Raw genomic sequence first — 21247 nt, 5'->3', positions numbered from 1 at the left:
CACGGGGGAAGGGAGGGAGGGAAAGAAAAAAAGCGAAAAGAGAAGGAGCCCAGGGACGGGACCGGCTGGCTGGGCGCTCGCCGGCGGCACCCAGCGCCGCGATGGTGAGGGGGTGGCGGTGGCGGGCAGGGACGGGGGAAGGAGGGAGGCAGGAAGGGAAGGGAGGCAGGGAGCTGTTCTGCAGCCCCGGGTGCCGGACCCGGCGCAGGTAGCGGAGGTGACCCCGGGGAAGGGGCCGCCATGGCGGCGGCGCAAACCTGGCTGAGGGGCTCAGGCAGAGCCCCCTCGCGTCCCTCCCGCCGGTACCGCGGCCGGGCCGGGGCAGCCCCGCCGTTCGTTGTGTAACCGCGGCGCTGCCGCCCGTTATGTAAAAGCGCGCCCGGGACCCGGCGGACGGCAGGGAGGGAGGCTCGATCCCGGCTCCGTGTGCCCCGGTGTCCCCAGGGCGCCGAGAGGGCGATGACGGCCGGCCCAGACCCGCCGCCCTGAGCGGCCCCTCACGGCTCCGTGCGGGGCCGAGCAGCCGCAGCCGCCGGGGCGGAGCGGGGCAGAGCCCCTCGGCCGGCCGGAGTGAAGACACAGCGCAGCCCAGCCGCCTGTGCCTCCTCCGGCTCCTGCCTCCACCAGCCCCTCACAGCACCTTCCCAGTGGGAATTGCTTTGTCCGGGGTCCGTCTGGAGGAAGCCGTGCCAAGGCTCGATGCGTGGGCCTCGCTGAGCTCTCCCGGCACGGAGCTGCCAAAGGAGCAGCCTTTCCCGGCTCCAGACAGGCCGGAGCTGAACATATGGGAGCTGTTTGGATTGCTTCTCTGCTCCAGGCATGAGTTTGCAGATTTGCTTTTCAAGGACTAGCAGGAACTTCCTGGGCAATCTAGTCTCATCCCTTGTCATTAAAAGCCTAATTTCAGTCAATCCCCTAATAAAGTTATGTGTCATTGTTATTGAAGTAGGTACATTTTGTGCCTGCTCATTAATCAGTGAACTAGGGTAGAATTTCATTGCTTAGCTATGTACTGATGTCTAAATTTATGGCAAAACTTCCAGTTCATGGCATTTCTACATACCTTCGTTGCTGTGCTTGCAGTGTGCTTCTCTTTTATAGCTTCTATAGTTTATATATATTGTGCTGTATTTATTTATGGGAGCGTTTGTATCTCTCACCTTTTGATCTTCTAGGCTAAGAAAAGCTGGGTTTATGTCCTGTTACCAATGTGCTTTTCATCCCCAGGGTATTCTAGTAGCTGTTACCTTTAAACTGAAATGGTGCGGGTATCTCATAACATAAATAGCTCTGTGAGATCTCCTGAGTGTCTTGAAAGTGACTTAATCCTTCCCTTTTTTGTGTGTGTGTTTCTCCTGGCACCTTCTTTGGCTGCTTCACCCTAGTTTTTTTGTGGTTCAGCACACCACTCTGGTTCCACTCTTTATAATTTCTAATTTATGAACTTGTTGCCGAAGTTCTTGATATTAATCTTAAAATATGTGGCCTTGCCATGTAGTTCTAATGTGGCACTATTTAATTTTAGATCTCTTGTGATCGCTGCTGACTTTGTATCAGTAGCAGCTTTAATCTCTATGTTCCCACTTCTTGTGCCAGAATAGTTAACGTTAAATTGGAGTTTTGAGCATAATCCTTCATTGAGTCTGGCTAATAAATCACCTACTTCTGTTTAATTCCATTTAACTTAATTTAAATAGGATAATCATAAAGCTTTCTTAGTAGCATAAATCATGAAAGTGTTTATTTTTCACTGCCTTTCCTCTAGCACTCAGAAGAATTTTGATGGCTGTTGCTTGAGTTGCTGTTTCTTAATTGTTTTAAGAATATTCATTTTAAGAAAGTAAGTAAAGTTTTGGGGCTGTGGAGAGGTGGAAAACAGCTGGAAAACATGGTACATCCAACACCAAAACTGAGGCTCTAAATCACCTCTTATTTTCCTGTTAATGTTTTGAGAAAAACGACCACCACAAGTTGAAAAGTCCTTAATCCTGTACCCATCTCGTCCTTTGAGACTTCAAAGAGGGAAAAGCAGGTGGGGCCTGGCTTACAGAGACTTTGCATATTTGGGGTTTGTCGTACTGAGTGTATGTCAATTGGGTGTAAAACTTGGGGAGCACATCACAGGCATGGCTCTGTTAGAGATGGAATTGGTATTTGTGTGCCAGTGTTATATACTGATTTCTTGAGGGGGAACAAGAACCAGCCAAAACAAAACACTACTGATGGAAAAAAATTTGATTTTTAATGAGTCTCAGGGACAGAGCCTGTAGGAACTGAATCTGTCAGGCTGGAGTTGGTAGGATCACAACCTCTGTGATGAGAAAAACCCACACAGCAGTGGATTTTTTTTTTCCTTTGCAAAGCTAGATTGTAATGACTGACAGAAAACAGCAGTTATACCTGTTTGTTATTTTTCTTTAGGTATTGTTATATAAGCAGGTACTTCCCTGGTGATGCTTCCCCAAATAAGCAGGATTTTATTTTGATACTCATACTCAGCCATTATAGACTGGGTTTATAATGTTTGCCTTAAGATTCTTTAGCTTATTCCCAGTGCTTTAATGTGTCCCCTTAAGTTCTTTTTGCTTTATAACCGCACTTCTAAATATGTGTTGAGTATATTCTAGTGGTATTTAAAGCTGATTCAGGGAATTCTCAAAAGAAAGTGTGGAGGATAGTGCTCTTTGGGAGAACCTTTCCAACTGGCATGAGCTTGAAGCTGAGCTGGTAACATCAAGTTGAAGCTGGTTTTGCATTTCAGATCACCTCTGTATTGGGTTACTGTTAGAGGGCAGTAGCCAGGCACTTTACCCCATCCCCCTGCACACTTTTGGTTTGCTTTGATTATATTAAGCACTTTAAAAGTTTTTCTAAAAAATAATTAATTTAAATAAGCTTTTAAAAGCCCATCTAAATGCAGTTATTCTTTTTATGCTATTCCATAAGCTAGCCAGGTTTTAGATGTGTCACATTACTCTCATAATATATGTTTTAGTTAATGAAGGCACCCCAGCTTGCATCATGTAATTCATAATTCTGTGGTTTGGGGAATTAATTTTTATATTTGTTTCCTGGCTACTCAATTAATTTGATATAATGAAAGAAACTGTGAGGTTAATTGAAATATCAGATAATTAAGATGACTTTGAAAAAGTAAAATAGCTTAATGGAAGTTCTACTTAAAAACTGCTGAGTGATGTTTATTAAATAATAACAAGAAAACTAAAGTGCTCTGCTATGGTTGACATACATTTATAGTGTCTCATTAGACAGAAAGTGATCAGAAATCAAATGCCAGGTTTGTCTTCAGCCTGACATTTAAAAGCAGAGCTAGAGAAATGAACCACTTAAATTCTGACCTTGTAAGAACTTAAATACAACTTTAACTGGGCAATATTGTCTTGAAGTATAGAGGAGTGAGAAACGGAATGCCTCCAGCTCCCATGAAAAGCTTCCAGACTGCATTTGAGTTGTTCTATTTCAGTAGCAGGAGTCTAGGAAATTGTTTTTAGGATGCTTGTCAGAGGACTTTATTAGATACAGATAAAAACATTTTGCCTGTCTGCCCAGGTTACCTCAGGAGCCTTTGTCAAGGGTGTTTGCTCAGCCTTTTGGCATCAAGTTGAAGAAATATTACAAATGTCTCCTATAATGGGAATGAGTGGAGTTAATAAAAACAGAACTGTGTTGTTTGCAAGTGTAATTGATCCCTGCTTGTGCTTTTTGTTCCTTGATTGTATGGAGATGCCCTGCTGTGAACTTCCAGAGGGATTATGTAAAAATTAAACTTGCATTTCCAAAGGACAGATTGGCCACTCAGAGGTACTGGTTGAAAAAATAGTTTTCTGAGTCATATGCCAGTGGCCTATCTACAGGGCTAAAAATTCTCATTGGAGTTTGTTCACTGATACATCAAAGTATTTCAGCTTTTCTGGCAGACAGGAAGGAACAGTTCCAGGAGGAATGAAGAGAGACAGTATTCTGGTTTTGTCATCTTTGAGCATCAAATTAGAAACACAAGATCTAATGGAGATGTGGATGTCTTGGCTTCAGTGGGAATGATTTTCATACACCTTTGAGTAAAGATTCTGAGTTTTGTTTGACTCATCAGCTGTCATAGAAGTCCTGGGTGTATATATTGATTTCAAGTTTAAAAGGAAATTTTCCCATCTCACATAAAAAATGTACTATTTTAAAATAGTCAGGCATCATTGCACACTACAAAGAAACAAAAAGAAACATAAGACATTCACAATTCCAAATTCTATCCTTCATTTTCTTATCTCTTAAGATTGGAGGCAGCCAAAATTGCTGGTTCCTGGTATGGGAGCAAGTTACATCACAAAGTAACTCCTGTTTTTATAACAACACAGTGTAATAATAAAGTAAAAAATAATGAAATCTAAGCACTTAGCAAAACTGACTTAAAGGAATAAAAGTTGCATGTCAAAAACTGCAGGAAGAACTTGCATTTGAATAATTTGGAGATTTTACTTCCCAAGCCTGTACTTAAGTCTTCAGAAGCTATTAAACTGCAGTCTCTAATTGTTGTTAATACATGATTCATTAGACTCCATTCCATCTTTGCCCTAATGTGGTACCTCCCAGTCCTCAAATATGTGCACCTTATTTTAGAAGACTTATCTCTGTAACCTTATTTATATTTCTCCTCTATAACCTTTTACATATTTCAGTACTCCTGTGATCAGCATATTAGGCAAGCGAAGCAACTGAAGTTAAATGAACTGAAAAAGAAAGGTGAACTTATCCAGAATTTTCTGTATAAAAGGGAAGCTACTATTTTCCCTACAGATGAGATCTGACAACAGTTGATGCTGTTATTTTCAATATTGTCTGGGGGAGTATGTACCAGTCACTCGGCCTTCTTTTGTGTGGTGCTGGGGATGATTCACAGTGCTGAGAGTCATTCTTTATGTTGATTAATCTGTGTGCCTGAAGACAGTAGGTTATTATTAGACATGGAATAAAAAAACCCTTTCAGGTTTTCATGTACCAGTGTACAACCTCAAACTCTGAGGCAAAAGATCAAGTTTATATTCTGCCTTGTCCTTTGTACCCAGACTTCTGCTATAGATGATTTCCACGTGCAGAGTGCCTGGAAAGAGGAAAAGGATCACTGTAATAGATGTTATTTTATTGCTGCACAAGATTTGGAATTAAGCCAGTTCTTTTTGGATTTCATTTTTTGATGTGAAGCTCTAGCTGCCCTTTTCAGTGTTAAAAATTGCTCCTATGCATGTAATTTATCTACAATATCTGCATTTCTTATGTATGTTGGTAGTAGACTTCTAATATGCATTGACTTAAATGAAAGATTAAAAGAAATGTTTTAAATCCAAAAGTATAATTTGATTTTTAAATCTTCTTTCAGTCTGTCTTAATTGATTAATTCCCAGTAGACTTCATAAATTAAAATTATTTTTCAGCCATTGCTTTTCTTCCTCTGGGAACACAAGTAGGGTTCAAAGCACAGCAGACGTGACTGGATGTGGTTCTGGGGGTGACTGGGGAAGGAGGCTCCCATCAGTTTGGCCAGTTGTTCATTGTGTGACCTGACTTTGTGTGGCTCTGAGGGAGACATCTCCTCTTGTAATATTTGCCAGGCTAACAAAAAAGACATTATAGAGTAATGGAAGGTTCATAGAAAGAATGACTTGACTAAATCCCCTTTGTTTCTTTGTGTTTTGCATATGGCAGGAGGAAGCTTCTCCATATTCTTTACTTGATATCTGTTTGAATTTCCTGACTGCCAACCTAGAGAAGTTCTGCACAGAAAGGCAAGATGGGACATTTTGCTTGCAGGAGCCAGGAATGTTCCCTCAAGAGGTGGCTGATCGACTGTTGCAGACAATGGCATTTCATGGTAAAAACAATCATTTGTGGCTCAGTGGTGTACTTATTTCACTGGAATGTGACATTGCAGTTCTGTTATATTTTCTAGTAGAATCTGCTGCTGCAGCTGTTAAAACTGTGTTCTGTAATCCCTTAATAGAGAATTTTTGTTATTTTTGCTTTACACAGCTTCAGCTGAGCTTTGCATTGCAAATAGATCTAAACAGAAAGTTCTTAGTCTTGGTTTATGATTTTACTGTTCATTTATTTGAACATTCTTCAATCTTCTTTCAATCATTTCAGAAAAAAAGATTCTACTACTTCTAGCAACAATACCTCTTGAAGAGCATTTAATTAATTTTTTTTACTGTGTGCCCCTGTGATTAAGTTAGAAAAAAACCTTGTGATTCATTAAAACAGTTTCTCATCTCTCTTAATACTTTTATTGACATGGAATTATTTGTTTCAAAGCACTCAGTTTTAGAGTGGTATAAACAGCTTATGGTATTCTTACATTTTGTGTACTGGCTTACTGGTTCTCTCTGTCAGCATTTCTCTGAGGATAGGGCTGCCATCTTGGTTGCTTGCTTTAAGCATGATAAAATTTGTATAATAAAATTTCTTATCATGAAAAAGTAAAGGTATAAATTGTGCTAGAGTAGAGATAAGAGACCCGTTCCTTGAGATGCTGGAGACTTTTGTTAAAAAATGAGACATGACACTAGAAAAATTACTGTAAACAGACCAAACACCCTATCCTATAGATGCATATTTTATTTGGGTCTTTTATATACACTACTTTCTCATAAGGAGTTATTTAGAGTAGTCCCAAGAAATCAGATTCAAGGAAACTGAATTACCAGAAACTTACTACCACTGCTGGAAGTGGTGAAGACATTTCCAGACACCAAAATACCACAAACACAAAGAATGCAGGATGGAAAAAAGTGTGTGGCAGGTAAACTCAGTGTGGCTAAGGTAGGCCAGGGAGAGAGAGAGCTTTGGTCCTTAAATTATGAGATTAGCAAAAATTAAGAAGTAATTTAGTGATACTTTAACCAGACTGTAATTATATTTATTGCTTTTACTTTTTCTGCTCCATACCAGTTGTTCCATCCCATATTTTTGCTTTCCCTGAAAAAGAGGAAAGTAGTCCCCTGACTACTTGGTCAGAAGTGCCTGAAGCATTTGCTCCTTAGAAAGGTCTGCAAATCTTTATATTTGCCTTTGTCACAGAGGTAATTACTAGCCCATGACTTAAAGTCAAACTGTAGTGGCAATGGTGTTATTATTCAAATAGATTGCATTTTTGTTTCATTTTCTTTGTTAAGTATATGTGAAGATAGGAGATTAAAAGCTAGGAGTGTTGACATTTATAACCTTGTAGGAGCAAAACTAGGACATGTTCTTCCTACTCCTTTTGTGTGGATGCCTGTGCAGCTGTACCCTTCACACAGCTTTTCGTAATCCTTCTGTTGATAAGACACCAAGATTTCATATTTGTATATTCAATGCATTTTTGATAATTCAGGGAACTCAATGTATTGTTTCAGTTAGGATATTGCCAGTGTCTCGCAAGAAAAAGCTACTTTTGAATTCTTTCTACACAGTAAAAACATACTAAACAAGATTGTTGCTTTTTCTTTATTTCATTGCTGTCTTTTTCTCCTTCCCACCCTTTCCTTGCCCTCTTCTTTCTATTCTTTGAATCACTTTTTAGGTTTCTTTCTCACATTCAGCTTGTTCCTGAGCAACACTCCTACCTTCTTCATATAGGACTTAATTAGCTTAATTTAGTATTGATCCTACTTAAGAATTCAGTCAAATGCTAGATTACATAGTTAAAGCAAGATGAGAACAAGTCATTGATAGGTGGTGCAATCTTGAGGTTAGTGGAACTGTGGCCAGAGGAGAATTGCACTCAAAAATTTTGAAATTCTGCTTTTAGCACACTTCTAACCAGTTCAGTGAGAAAAATACAGCAAATGAGGGCAGCACTCTAATTGTTTATGAATCATACCCATATTTTATTTATTGTGTGTTCCATTTTCTGAACCAAACAGGTAACGTGCATTTACTGCTTCTTATTTATCTGTCCTATTCTTAAACCTGGAATTTTCCAGACATGACCTCATAATCTTCAAAGTGGAGTCACAAACGTAAGATTTTGGGATTGGTGGTGTGATGACCAAGGCAAACTACTTTGTAATTAATTTTCTCTGCTAACACTTTGTACCCTTTGGGTTTTTAATGTCCAAGTGGTGGTGTGTAACACTGGAGCCAAGCACTGATGCTGTTTTCCCACAGGGCTGCTGAACGATGGGACCGTGGGCATCTTCCGGGGCACCCAGATGCGCCTGAAGCGCGCCTGCATCCGCAAAGCCAAAATCTCCGCCGTGGCTTTCCGCAAAGCCTTCTGCCATCACAAACTGGTGGAGCTGGATGCCACGGGGGTCAATGCAGATATAACAATCACAGACATTATCAGTGGACTGGGCAGCAATAAGTGGATCCAGCAGAATCTGCAGTGCCTGGTGCTGAACTCACTGACTCTTTCTCTGGAAGACCCCTACGAGAGGTGTTTCAGTCAGCTGTCCGGGCTCCGCGCGTTGAGCATCACCAACGTGCTCTTCTACAACGAGGACTTGGCAGATGTTGCTTCGCTTCCCAGGTTGGAAAGTCTGGATATATCCAACACCTCTGTCACTGACATAACAGCGCTCCTCACCTGCAAAGACAGGCTCAAGTCTTTGACCATGCACCACCTGAAATGCTTGAAAATGACCACAACCCAGATTCTGGATGTTATAAGAGAACTAAAATACCTGAATCACCTTGATATTTCAGATGACAAACAGTTCACATCGGACATAGCTCTTCGTTTACTGGAACAGAAAGATATCTTGCCTAACCTCGTGTCTTTGGACATTTCTGGAAGAAAACATGTGACAGATAAAGCTGTACAAGCATTCGTTCTGCAGCGGCCCACGATGCAGTTTGTAGGACTGCTAGCTACTGATGCCGGCTACTCAGAGTTCTTAACAGGAGAAGGAAACCTGAAGGTTAAGTGGGGGAATTAATTTCACTGAAAAAACATAATGTGCAGGGAAAACAGAGCTAATAGCTTGTAAATGTATGTGTGTGTAGGTTCATTTTTTTAAACTGTTAATTATAATGACTGGCTTTAGATGAAATTCCTACTTAATTTTGACACAAACTGCTAAGTTTATATAATACTGTATATATGCATATACTTGTAAGAGGCATCTGTTTTCTGTGCCTTTTCAGTGAACCTTAGAGCTTGATTTTCCATATCTAAGAAAGCTGAGCTTTGCCTTGTCTGAAGTCACTTAGTGAGATAATATTCTCTGGATACCAGACAGTATCTGGCATAAGTCAGCAATGTGTAAGGGGTGGAGGTAGAATTTGCATAAGCTTTGAGCAGTTCATGATTAACACGGCAGATACAATAAAGCTGAATCACTCAGCTGCTGTTATGCTCCATCACCACTGCTATTTCCACTTACAATATTTGTACCTATCTTGAAAGGGATTCTGGTGATGAATACATCACCTAAGAAGCAATAACTTAGCATGAAAGACTTCCTCTTCTTGAACAAATCCTCAATTACCTAGCCCCTTAGGATGAGATTATGTTTTCTGAAGTGCATTTATTTATCTTTTAGAGCCAGGCAACAAGACATCATTCCCTGTTCTGTAAAATCTGAAGGCAATTATTGGAGAATGAGCAGGTCAGAATTAATTAAAAAAAAAGTTGTTTTAGACATGTCAGTGGTATATTATCTTTGACACTGAGTTTTCCTTTCTGCTGTGTCTTGAGAATGATGGAAGCTGAAGAGGAAATGAGGAAGAGAGCCTAATGTGTCCATAGTTTAGTCTGTCTCCTGTGCAAGTCTAGTTTTCCACTTCAGTTTTAAAATTCAGAAGGCTCTTGTTTTAGGCAAGTGGAGTAACACAGCTACACAATTTTTGTATTTTTTTCCCCTGAAATTTGACAGTTGTTGAGGGCCCGGTCTCTTAGTACTTAGTTGTCACAGCTGAGTACTTAGTTGTCACAGCTGATAGCAAAGTGTCTCAGTGTTGAAATGCACAGAGAAAGCAAGTTCCCCTTTGGTGTGATTATATCCAGCACCAGGAGGTTATACCTCATGTTTGGTATAAAATAATACAATGTAATCCTTGCTGTTCAGAATAATTGCTTCATGGAGCTGTCTGTGCCATGAAAAGGCAGGAAGGAAGAAGGTTCTAGTAATGTGAAAGTCACAATGGACTTGTGGCACTGTGGTTAGCAAAATGCAGTTTGCATTCCTTTTTTTTTAAAGCATAATTGTCAAGAAGAGACTGAAGGCTATGATTGGTTTTATTCTTTTTTTTTTTGGTGACCTAAATTCATTAGTAACTCTACTGAAATATTAAACTGCTTAGTCTAGATACTGCTAAAGAGTAAACAAGACACAGAACTCATGGAAACAGCAGAGGTAAAATATTACTGTTTTTACAGCAGCCCTGTGAAATTTGATTATGAGCACTAGGCAGATATTATAGTTGAGAACATGAAACCAAATGGAAATTTTTCATGTAGGGTATAATTGGCTGTACAACATGTCAGTAAACAGGACTAACGTGTTCTGATCAGTGGAGAATAAAAAAACAAAATCCAAGGTACTGTGAGTTCTCTCAAGTCTGTAATATATTCCTGATATCAGAAGTTTCAAAAAAAAATATGCCTATATACAATACAGGATGCACGGAATGTGACACTTTATATATGAACATTTTGCTTTTTTTTTGTATGTGCCATGTTAAGTAGAACAATTTCTGCTTGCTGCCCTAAGAATTTTAAAACACAGTGATTGCAGCAATGATTCATTAAATAGTAGAACTGAAGAATAAACCAGTTACACAATTTAAACAGAAAATATCATTAAATGGAAACTAGAGCAGGCTGGCAATCGTTTGCTTACTGAAGGACTTGGCCAAATCACTGCCTTTGAAACTGCAGCTTTGCATTTTTTGAGAACAAAACTTTGCAAGTAAAATGTTGACATCTTGAACTAAAGATTATTTCTGTGTTCACAGGTGTCAGGAGAAGCAAATGAAACTCAGATTTCAGAAGCACTGAAGCGGTACAGTGAACGGGCCTTCTTTGTGAGAGAAGCACTCTTTCATTTATTCAGCCTGACACATGTAATGGAAAAAACTAAGCCTGAAATTTTAAAGGTAAAATAATAGTTTTGATGGTTCTCCTGTGTTCTTCCTGAGTTCATCCCCAAAAGCTGGTATAAATTAGTTTATAAGTTTTTACCTTTTTGGTTGTGTTTTTCAAGATTAAAATTGTAATGTTAAATTAAAAAAAAAACTATTTAAACACAAGTGATGTAGAAGATGCCCTGTAGTGTTTTATGTTAGGCAAAATTGTTCTCTATTAACAGAAATTATCTAAATTTAGTAGCATGTAAATTGATTTTTTCACATACCTTTGAATATGATACGAAATATTCTTTAGATGCTGAATTCTGTCATTAGATCATATCTGTTTGGGTTCTAATCAAAGGTGTGTCTACTATTCACCAGACACAGCAGTACCTTCTGCTGATGCTCACAAAACAGTAATGATAAGGAAAGAATTCAGTGACAGCTTCTCTACTGTCACCCTCCAGCAGGGTAATGGGTGAATGGATATTGTTAGTGTTCTGTATGGGGCTGTAACCTGGAGCCCCGAAACTTCCTTAGAAATCCATTCTAGGCGTTGGCTTTCCATGTCTAGAACATTAGAAATGGTTTAAGTTTTGTGGGGATCCTAGAAAGAGGCACCAGTAGGACGCATGGTTTTTATTTTTCTTATCCTCTTCGATGTTGAACAAGCAGCCTTAAATTTGGCATCAGTGTCAAAAAGACTTTGTCAGTCAGTTATCAACAAGAAAATTATTATTATTAGGTGTTTATTTAGTGAGATCACAATCAACATACATAGCCAAAAACATCACTCAGGAAGAAGCTGCAAAAAATCTGTCCTGACCTAGCAGCTCAGGCTATGATTCCAAATGGCTCATCACCAAACAACAAGGCACCACATCATTACCATTGCACTGCAGAAACTCTGTCCTGCTTCATTCACCTCTGAAAGGGTTTGGTGATTTTATCCCAACCTGGCTCTTTCTAGGAATTTCTTGCAATCTGTGCAACCTCTTCTTTGAGAGGTTGCTACAAGCTGTGCAAAAGGACTTGGAGCTGTAGAAGTTGCCAGCTTTGAATCGCTGAGCAGAAGGAAATGTTATTCCTTGAGAATTCCAATCCCACCAGATGGATTTCTCACTCAAGTACAAGGCAGAAATTGGGTGCTGTGAGTCATTGTTGTGGCCTGGAGCAGGAGGCAGATTGTTCATGGGGTCTGTGTGCAGATGAGTGAGCAGCTAACGTGGGCCACCCTTGTGCTGCAGCTGGTGGTGATGGGCATGAGGAACCACCCCCTGAACCTGCCCGTGCAGCTGGCGGCAAGCGCCTGCGTCTTCAACCTCACCAAGCAGGACCTGGCGGCCGGCATGCCCGTGCGGCTCCTGGCAGACGTCACTCACCTGCTCCTCAAGGCCATGGAGCACTTCCCCAACCATCAGCAGGTACAGGGCCAAACTCCTCTGCTTTCTGTGCCGTCCTCTGTCTTGTGGTTTCTCCACATCCCAGGACCTCAGGGAAATATGTTCATAGCAAGAAAGTTGTCGGTGATGGAGAGAGACAGGGAGACTGACTCGGTGTGATGGTGTTCACAGGGGTCTTAGAGTCAGATCCTTGTCTCTTCCCTCATCCTATGTTTCAGAAAGCTTGATTTATTATTTTATGATATATATTATATTACAACTAAACTAAAAGAATAGAAGAAAGGATTGCATCAGAAGGCTAGCTAAAAATAGGAAAAGAAGAATGATAACAAAGGCTTGTGTCTCAGACAGAGAGTCCGAGCCAGCTGACTGTGATTGGCCATTAATTAGAAACAACCACATGAGACCAATCACAGATGCACCTGTTACATTCCACAGCAGCAGAAAATCATTGTTTACATTTTGTTCCTGCGGCCTCTTGGCTTCTCGGGAGAAAAAATCCTAAGGAAAGGATTTTTCATAAAATGTGTCTGTAACAACTCGGTGATCAGAATCTGATTTTATTGTGGGAATCAAGCACTTATATACTATTTTAGGGAGACTAGTAATGTGTACTACAACGATTAGGTTGAAATCACATACACAAGCTTATGCATACAACAATATCTCTTGCTTGCATTGTTTAATAGGATTTTCTTTTTCTGGTAAACCTGTCTAATTAAATCATCTTGCTATCTAGATCTAATTTTCAAAGTTCTGTTTGCTTTTGCCAAGGCATTTTATCTATCAGTTCTTTTATGCTGATAAGGTCCAAAGTACTCTCTGTCTCGTGCACCCCAATAGAAAGTGTTCTGAAATTTTTGTGTTTCTAATGAAGCAATTGTTTTTCATTTCTCACAGCTGCAAAAGAATTGCCTTCTTTCACTATGCAGTGACAGAATCCTTCAGGATGTCCCATTTAACAGGTGAGTTTTAGATGTCAGTTGAAATGAGTTGTAGCATTGCAGAATATTTTTCTTCAGAAGCTTTGTTTCTGGCCCCAGTTTTGCTCAGTTTTAAATTATTCCAGCATGCTGAATTTATCTGGCCTATATTGTTTTAGGGCTGTTGACCCAAATATATACATTGAGTATGGGTCTGAAAAAATCCTTTGCTGTACAGGGGTTTTTTAACTTCACCTGGATGGGTCTATCCTTAATTCCATGTAACAGGAGTCAGCATTTCTCTGCGGTTGCTTTTTGCAGACATTTTTTACTTAAATGTTTTGTCCAAATACTTTGAAATGTGATGGTCTGCTGTTTCAGAAGATTGTGCCAAATTTTTCTTCCTTCTTTGGAAGCACTTCCTGTGCACTCTGATATATAATTAGAATTAAGTCAACAGCTTAAAGCTGACAGAGGGTCATACAATACCTCCAATTTCACTGTGTCTTTCTGCTTCTACTGTGGTGTGAAGCATACTTCTGTTGTCTGTGTACATCTTTCTTTTACTAACACTTGTGAGACTTATGAAAATTACGTTTTTTTAACTTGCAGGTTTGAAGCAGCCAAACTTGTTATGCAGTGGCTGTGCAATCATGAAGATCAAAACATGCAAAGGATGGCTGTAGCCATAATTTCCATTCTTGCTGCAAAGGTATGGAAGTAAGGTTTGAGATGATAGGATAACATTTCTAAAGTCTAAAATAATGTTGATTTGCTTTTGTTTGTTTACAGCTTTCAACAGAGCAAACAGCTCAACTTGGTGCAGAGCTCTTCATTGTTAGGGTAAGTCAGATGATTTCCAGCCATCCCATCCTCTCCAGTATTCCTGAAGATACAAAGTAAACCTAAGAACAGATTAACATGTATTCGTGTGAAAATTATTTAGAAGCTAAGCCAAAGTGGAAAACCTGACACAATTAATGCAAAGTAAGATAGCAAGATGTATCTTGATTTGAAATTCATTGTTGAGGGTGAAAGATGCTCAAAATGAGAATATGTGAAGTAAATACTGCTGTAAAGGTTCTGAGTTCTGTGGGTGGCTTTGTGCCATCTGTAATAGCCCTACACATGTAATTACTGTGGAAACAAAGGAATTCCTTTAGCAGGCAGAGGTAAAAAGTTAATAGCCGGTCTATTTTGTATAGTTTGACTCTAAACATGTATATCTTTACTCTGTGTATAAATGACAGCTATGCACTGCCCACTTAGTGTAGAAAAAAGCAGAGGAGTTAATACATATATTGACATTTTGATGTTTTTTTTTCTCCCAGCAACTTCTACAAATAGTTAAACAGAAAACAAATCAGAATCTTGTAGATACCACCCTCAAGTTCACACTGAGTGCACTTTGGAACCTCACAGATGAATCTCCCACGACATGTCGGCACTTTATTGAAAACCAAGGGCTAGAACTTTTCATGAGAGTCTTAGAGGTGAGGAATGGGGGCTTGGTGGTGGATTATCAGCACAGGTTTATAATTAAAGCTGTTTCAATAATAAGCATAAATGTTTACTTGTTTTTGTTTCCTTTATCCACAGTCTTTTCCATCTGAATCATCCATCCAGCAGAAAGTTCTTGGACTTTTGGTGAGATGAAAAACAGTCCAAAATATATATTTTTAAAATTTTATTTTTAAGGATTTTTTTTACCCTGTGTTAATCTGAAAAATTAGTTTTTCATATCCTAATATTTTTATGTTCTTCTTTAATCCTTATAGTGTGCATTATTTGCAATTGGCCTGTTTTTGAACTATTCTGTGTTTCTTCAAAAGTTATATTGAAATTGATGGTTTGAGTAAATAAAAAGACCTTTTCAGAAACGAGAGTGAGGCTGCATATGAGTCCAAATACAAAAAGTAGGTTCAAAGTCAGCGGAATGTAGAATTTTGCACTGCTGAATTTTTTTAAAATTTGGCTCGAGAATGCTAAAGATAGCCTTTGATTTAGTGTAATCTAAATGCTAATGGCATAAAATCACTTAGGAGAAAACCTTTTTGTTTTGATGCAAATTCCTGCATAGACTGGAAAAATTTCTTAAAGCAGAAGTAGTATTTTGGCATGTGGTGGTCACTTGGATGTACAGAGATCTCATCTGAGTGTTTATCTGTGTCTACTCACACAATATAATTCAAGTTTGTGTTTATCTCCCTCACAGCATCTTATTTCTGTTGACATTTTCTCTTTTTTTTATTACTTATTTCCCCATTCCAGAATAACATAGCTGAAGTGAAAGAACTCCATTCTGAGTTAATGTGGAAGGACTTCATAGACCACATCAGTAAATTGTTGCACAGTGTGGAGGTGGAAGTCAGCTACTTTGCAGCAGGGATTATTGCTCATCTGATATCTCGAGGAGAACAGGCCTGGACATTGAGTCGCAGCCAGAGGACATCTCTCCTTGAACAGCTGGTACAGAAATAATGGTGAATTTTATCACAGTCTTTTCTATTTTTTTTTCAATGTTTGTATTTAACAGTCAATGTTCTTGGTTCTGTATTTTACAGCATACTGCCATTTTGAATTGGCCAACCCCAGAATGTGAGATGGTGGCTTACAGGTAAATATTGTCTTATCTTGTGATCAAGAGCTTAGGGAAAAAGAAGCATACCACATATCTCCTATGTCTGATATTTGCAGGTAGTTGTCTTAAATGAGTTTTAGATGCAGCAGACCAGCCTCTTAATATTTATCAATGTTTCCTGTAGTTAACATGTGGCTAACATGTGTAGTTAACATGTGGAACAGACGTATGACCTCTGAAGTAATAGTATCTAGTAATAAAGCAAGTAACTGTTTCTTTTTTTTTTTTTTTAATAGGTCTTTCAATCCATTTTTCCCACTACTTGGCTGTTTCATGACACCTGGTGTCCAGTTATGGGCAGTGTGGGCCATGCAGCACGTCTGCAGCAAAAATCGTATGTATTGAGAGAATATTACCCTTAAAATTCTTATTTTTTGTATGTTATTCACTAGCATGAAGTGGGAAAAATAAGAATTTCTGGGGTATTCACTCCTGGGGCTTGACTAAATAGGGGAGAAAAAAAGAGTAGTAAAATTTCCTTACATCTCCTCTATTAACTGAAATTTTTCTGTTAGATGCATAGTGTTAATTCCACAATGTGGATTTGTTAAGATTTAACTACATTTTTTGCTTGCACATGTGTTTTTATTCAAATAGAATATGCAAATATTAATGCTGGGCAACAAATTCCTTTAAATTAAGAGCAATGTCTATGGCAGGTAGCAGTGTCTTACTATGGGAACAGAAGCTATAGTTATTCCTCATCTCTAATTGCCTTTTTGCAGTAACTTGCTGTGACATAAATGTCATTTTCTTAATCTCTCTTTCTCATCTGCAAAATGAGCAGTAGAATGATTTGAGAGCAATTGATATTATGCACAATTGTTGGGAAAAGGAAATAAATCCCCCAACCACACCTAAGTGTAGGAGGGGACAAACCTTCCTGGCTTTTAATTTTGGGTTTTTTTTGAAATTTTTGGCATGAATATATCTATATAAAGCAGATTTCTTCTAAAGTATTTAAAGTGTTTTCTGTGCCAGTTTTTAATCTCCTTGATGGCAGCATATCTGGGCTTGTTTATCCCTGTCCCATAGATCTTTATTTCTGCAGTGATAAGGCATCTATTCAAAACCCACCAATAACATCACATAATATATAACTGCACACAGAATACTGTTTTGCTGCCCTTCATAGAGCTCATAAATATGCCACTGTTCCCAGGGTACTGTCCAGAAATCTGTGAGATTTTTCACGATGAAGTCAGACTGTTCTGACAGAATTGTTTTACTGGTCAGATCTGGATAACAGATTTTAAATAAGGCTCTGTAATTTCTCTTTGTGCCTCAGTCCTGTTAATTTTGCGTTGTCCTATCTGTTCTATTTATTTTTGGTATTTTGTTTGCCCTCACATCTGAACTTTTAACCTGCTACTGAGGTTTGCATTGGCCTATTCCTGATTTGAGACCAAGACAGAATTCTTTTATTTCTCATGGTAGTTGATGCCAGAAGCTTCTGGACAAAGTTGCAGAGAAACCAAATGTTTGGTAGCAAATGTAATAACCTACTGTGGGGGAAAAAGTGTTTAATTCTGAAATATGAAGATGTATTTGGGAGGAAAATCTTCTGCTTTTGGTGCTTCGTACCAAGAAAGCTTTTAGTAGTCCTGGAGAGGAGATGGTTTTATTTTGACTCTCTCCTATAGATGACAGCGTAAACTAGTCTGGAAATAATTGGTTTAAATTTTTTTGTTTATTTTTTTATTCTGCTGCTGTTTGTCTATGTCACAGTGACCTCAGTGAGGTAACCCAACTGAAATATTTGTAGTGCCACAGTAAATGTGATCCCCAGCAAAATGCTCAACATCAGCATTAAAACAAGTCTGGTGTTGCACCACTGAGATGAATGGTGAAATTGGGCCCATCTGAGGTAATGCCCTGTGGATTGCATTACAGTCATCCTGACCTTTCCATAACAACTTCTGCAGCTTGCACATTACATCCACCCTACAGCTCTTTTTATAGCTGTTCTCTGCTCTTAATAATGCTGCAGCTGATGGGGGTGTGATTTCAACTTACTGAATTCCAAAATGTAAGTGGAAGAAGCCCTGGAAAGGCATTTATAGCAACTTATAATTAATAAGAGACCACCATCAATATATTTAGCAAACTATTGGAAGGAGCTAGTTTGTATTTGCTCTCCAAGCCTGGAGGCCTCCACAAATTATGTGGTATATCTGATACCATTTTTTGGTAACTGTTCTGTACCAAGGTTTTTGGGAAAGGGGCTAGTATTACCTGGATACTTATAGACACTATAGTGCTTTTGATTCCCATTTCTTCTGGTTTATTTGCACTTTAAATGCCTGTAGAGGAGGTGGGGGGAAGAGAGAATACTGTGCATGTTACAGGGCACTTTCCAGTCAGCTGAGACTGACTGGTAAGAGACCTGATTACAGCTGGAGTCCTGTCCAAATAACTCTGTTGTGTTGTCACTTGTTAAAGTACTCATGCACTTCTGTGGACACTTTAGGGAGTGTCTTAAATACTGCCGGGAGACAAAAGTGGATTTCAATCAGTGTTTACAGTATCTCCTACCTTTACCCTAGATAATTCTAGTTTTAATTCCCTTTTTATAATCCTATTACAGCCGCCAGATACTGCAGCATGTTAATTGAAGAAGGTGGTTTGCAGCATTTGTACAACATCAAGGAAAATGTCCACACTGATCCCCATGTCCAAAGGATTGCTGTTGCCATCTTGGATAGTTTAGAAAAACACATTATGCGCCATGGGAGACCACCACCGTGTAGAAAACAGCAACAAACCAAACCAAATTGAAAGCTGCAGGTAGAGGAGTGTAAAGTATTGTCTCTGTAATAATCCTCTCTGATATGTGTGTAGTTGGAGTAATTTATAATCTATTGGTCACCATTAAAGTGATTTGCTGGTAACTGTGGTACCCAAACCATGTGTGGTAACCTTGCTGAATGTCACCTTTAATGGCAACCTCGTGCACAGCTTGTAAAGGGTCACAGCTTGAGCTGGTCATGCCTGCAGGGTTAGTGCTGCCTACCAGGAGATGGGACTTGTACAGATCCATATGCACAGCTGGAAAGAAGACTTCAAGGAGTATCTTGTTTGTGACTTCTGAGAGAAAAGGCTGTTCCATCCTTGTGATTGCTGTTCATAACACTGTTCACCAGTTTGGTGTTTGAATAAAACTGTGTGGTTGTGAGATCACCACTTACAGACTAAAACAAAAGTCCGTGCATGCAGGTGACTGAGAGACTTGTAACTAAGGCGACCAAAATGTCCATTGTCTCTTCACCCTTCTAGACACAAATGGGTCTTCAGCTTCCTTTTCCTTTTGCCTGCAAGCCATGTTCTTTTGTTTTCCTTACTGCTGGGATGATGCCTCTTTACAGTTCATTTCTCCAGAGTCCTCCCTGCTCCTGTCGAGGTGGGGACCAGCATCACATTCAGGGAAAGGGGAAACCCATGAAAGTAAAGCAGTAGAAACAGAACTAAAATGAGACAGTACTAAAAGGATGTCTGAGAATTGAAATTTTATAACAAGAATGGGGTTTTGTTGTGTGACTACTTTTGGTTGTGTGTGATATCTTTCTTTTGTTTTTAGAATACTCATGGGGATAGGAGAAGGCTCATTAGAGCAAAATAACTGCCATGACTTCATCATGGAGGGGGTTGCGTGTATTCATAGAAGGCTGGGATATTTGGTCACCTTATTTATAAGAGACTAATGATTGCTCTCATTTTCTGTAAATATTCTGTGAGTATTGTGCAGTGATTTATATTTCCAAGCCATCACAGTGAGTGCAAAGCATCACCCAATGTTCTGTGTAAGCCCTGTGTCACTTGCATTGTTTTGTGGAGTATGAAATTTTACATAAAGATGCTAATTGTAACAACTTATTTCTTTCTTGGTTACCTTTGGGTTTCAAACCATGTGTTGAATGAAACATATTGCACAGTGTACAGATGCCTGATACAATGCAAGCGGTGGAAGCAAACTGCATGTCCATTCAAATTTAATTTCAGGTGTTGTTTTTGTTTATCTGCTTAGTTTCCATATTTCCATGGCAACTGATTTGATATTCAGAGACTCTTCTGTAAATATTGCGTAATTGAATTTAAAAAGAAAACTTATGTTTGGTAGCTTACCAGCAGAAATGGCTTCTTCATGATGACTGTATTTTACTATTTTTAAATCCTTTCCCTCCCAACTCCCATCCTTCACATAAAAACACCACCTCTAATCTTCAATAACCTAATTAATGTGTATTTCAGCAACCTCAAAAGGTACTGATCCAGTAATTTAATCAGTGTTGTGTAATTGTTTTTTGTACTAGAGTATAATTTTGGCTGGCATCATTTTAATCTGTGGATCTGGTTATATAAAGTTTTCTCAATTCCAACAGAAATTCAGCTGGCTGTAGCTTTGAATTATGAAAGTGATTTAAAAATTAAAAACAGCCTACAGGCTTTTACCCACCACCCTTCTAAGATGTCTGCTATGGAATTTCCTTTATACATGAAATGGAACACAAAACTTGTCAAAATTGGTGTCAATAGAATGAATATAAATCAATTGCTACAAGATTTTAAAATAAAGATGACAACTCTCCTTACAGTGCTGTCTTTTCCTAATAACAGGAGAATTTGCTGAAGCAACTTACCTGAAAAAAAATAAATTACTCCATGCAGCACAAAATGCAAGGATGATGCTGGCATCAGGCCAGATGTTTGAGAGACGTGTCACTTCATGAAGTTCTGCAACCAGCAAGGAGAAAGATGCTAAATACCCATTTTCTTTTGCTCCCCCACATTTCAGGCAATCAGTGAGCAGAATTCTTTCAAGCTGGAAACTCTGCCTGCCTACAAGGTATAAGTGCACTATATCTGTTTGTATATGCCACTTGTAGGAAGGTCTCTTCATACTCCTGTGCAACTTCAGGAGTTTCTGCCAGGGTAGAATAATTCTGGAAGCAACTTTCAAACTTTGTGTTCCACCTGTAGCATTTGCCATCTTTTGTGAAGGCTGAAAGTCCTGACTCCGCTTTACCTTTGTGGATCTTTACAGAGAAAATTTGTATGTGTATAATTTGGTAAGGTTCCCACACACTTTTAGCACAAGTGAAACTGTGGTTTCCTTTGATACAATCATGGCATGGAGTTCCAATGTGGTAAGCCACATCTTATTTTGATAACCTATCAAGCATTTCCTATACAGCATTTCCTAAAACCATGTTTGC

General features: G+C 39.1%; 1 protein-coding gene across 1 annotated transcript; it reads left to right on the top strand.

Moving 5' to 3' along the window:
• Positions 1–20625, top strand: ZYG11B (zyg-11 family member B, cell cycle regulator). Its single transcript, XM_030953197.1, has 14 exons — positions 1–104; positions 5719–5884; positions 8161–8915; positions 10954–11094; positions 12315–12491; positions 13371–13435; positions 14006–14105; positions 14186–14236; positions 14725–14886; positions 14993–15040; positions 15665–15862; positions 15958–16010; positions 16271–16368; positions 18622–20625. The coding sequence occupies exons 1-14, from the start codon at positions 102–104 to the stop codon at positions 18810–18812; spliced, it is 2208 nt and encodes a 735-aa protein (XP_030809057.1). The 5' UTR covers positions 1–101; the 3' UTR covers positions 18813–20625.
• The last annotated feature ends 622 nt before the right edge of the window (positions 20626–21247 follow it).

This window comes from Camarhynchus parvulus, chromosome 8, assembly GCF_901933205.1.
Source record: "Camarhynchus parvulus chromosome 8, STF_HiC, whole genome shotgun sequence".
NCBI classification, from domain to species: Eukaryota; Metazoa; Chordata; class Aves; order Passeriformes; family Thraupidae; genus Camarhynchus; species Camarhynchus parvulus.
Note: the sequence above shows the minus strand (reverse complement) of the source record. Positions and strands in the feature narration are given on the sequence as shown.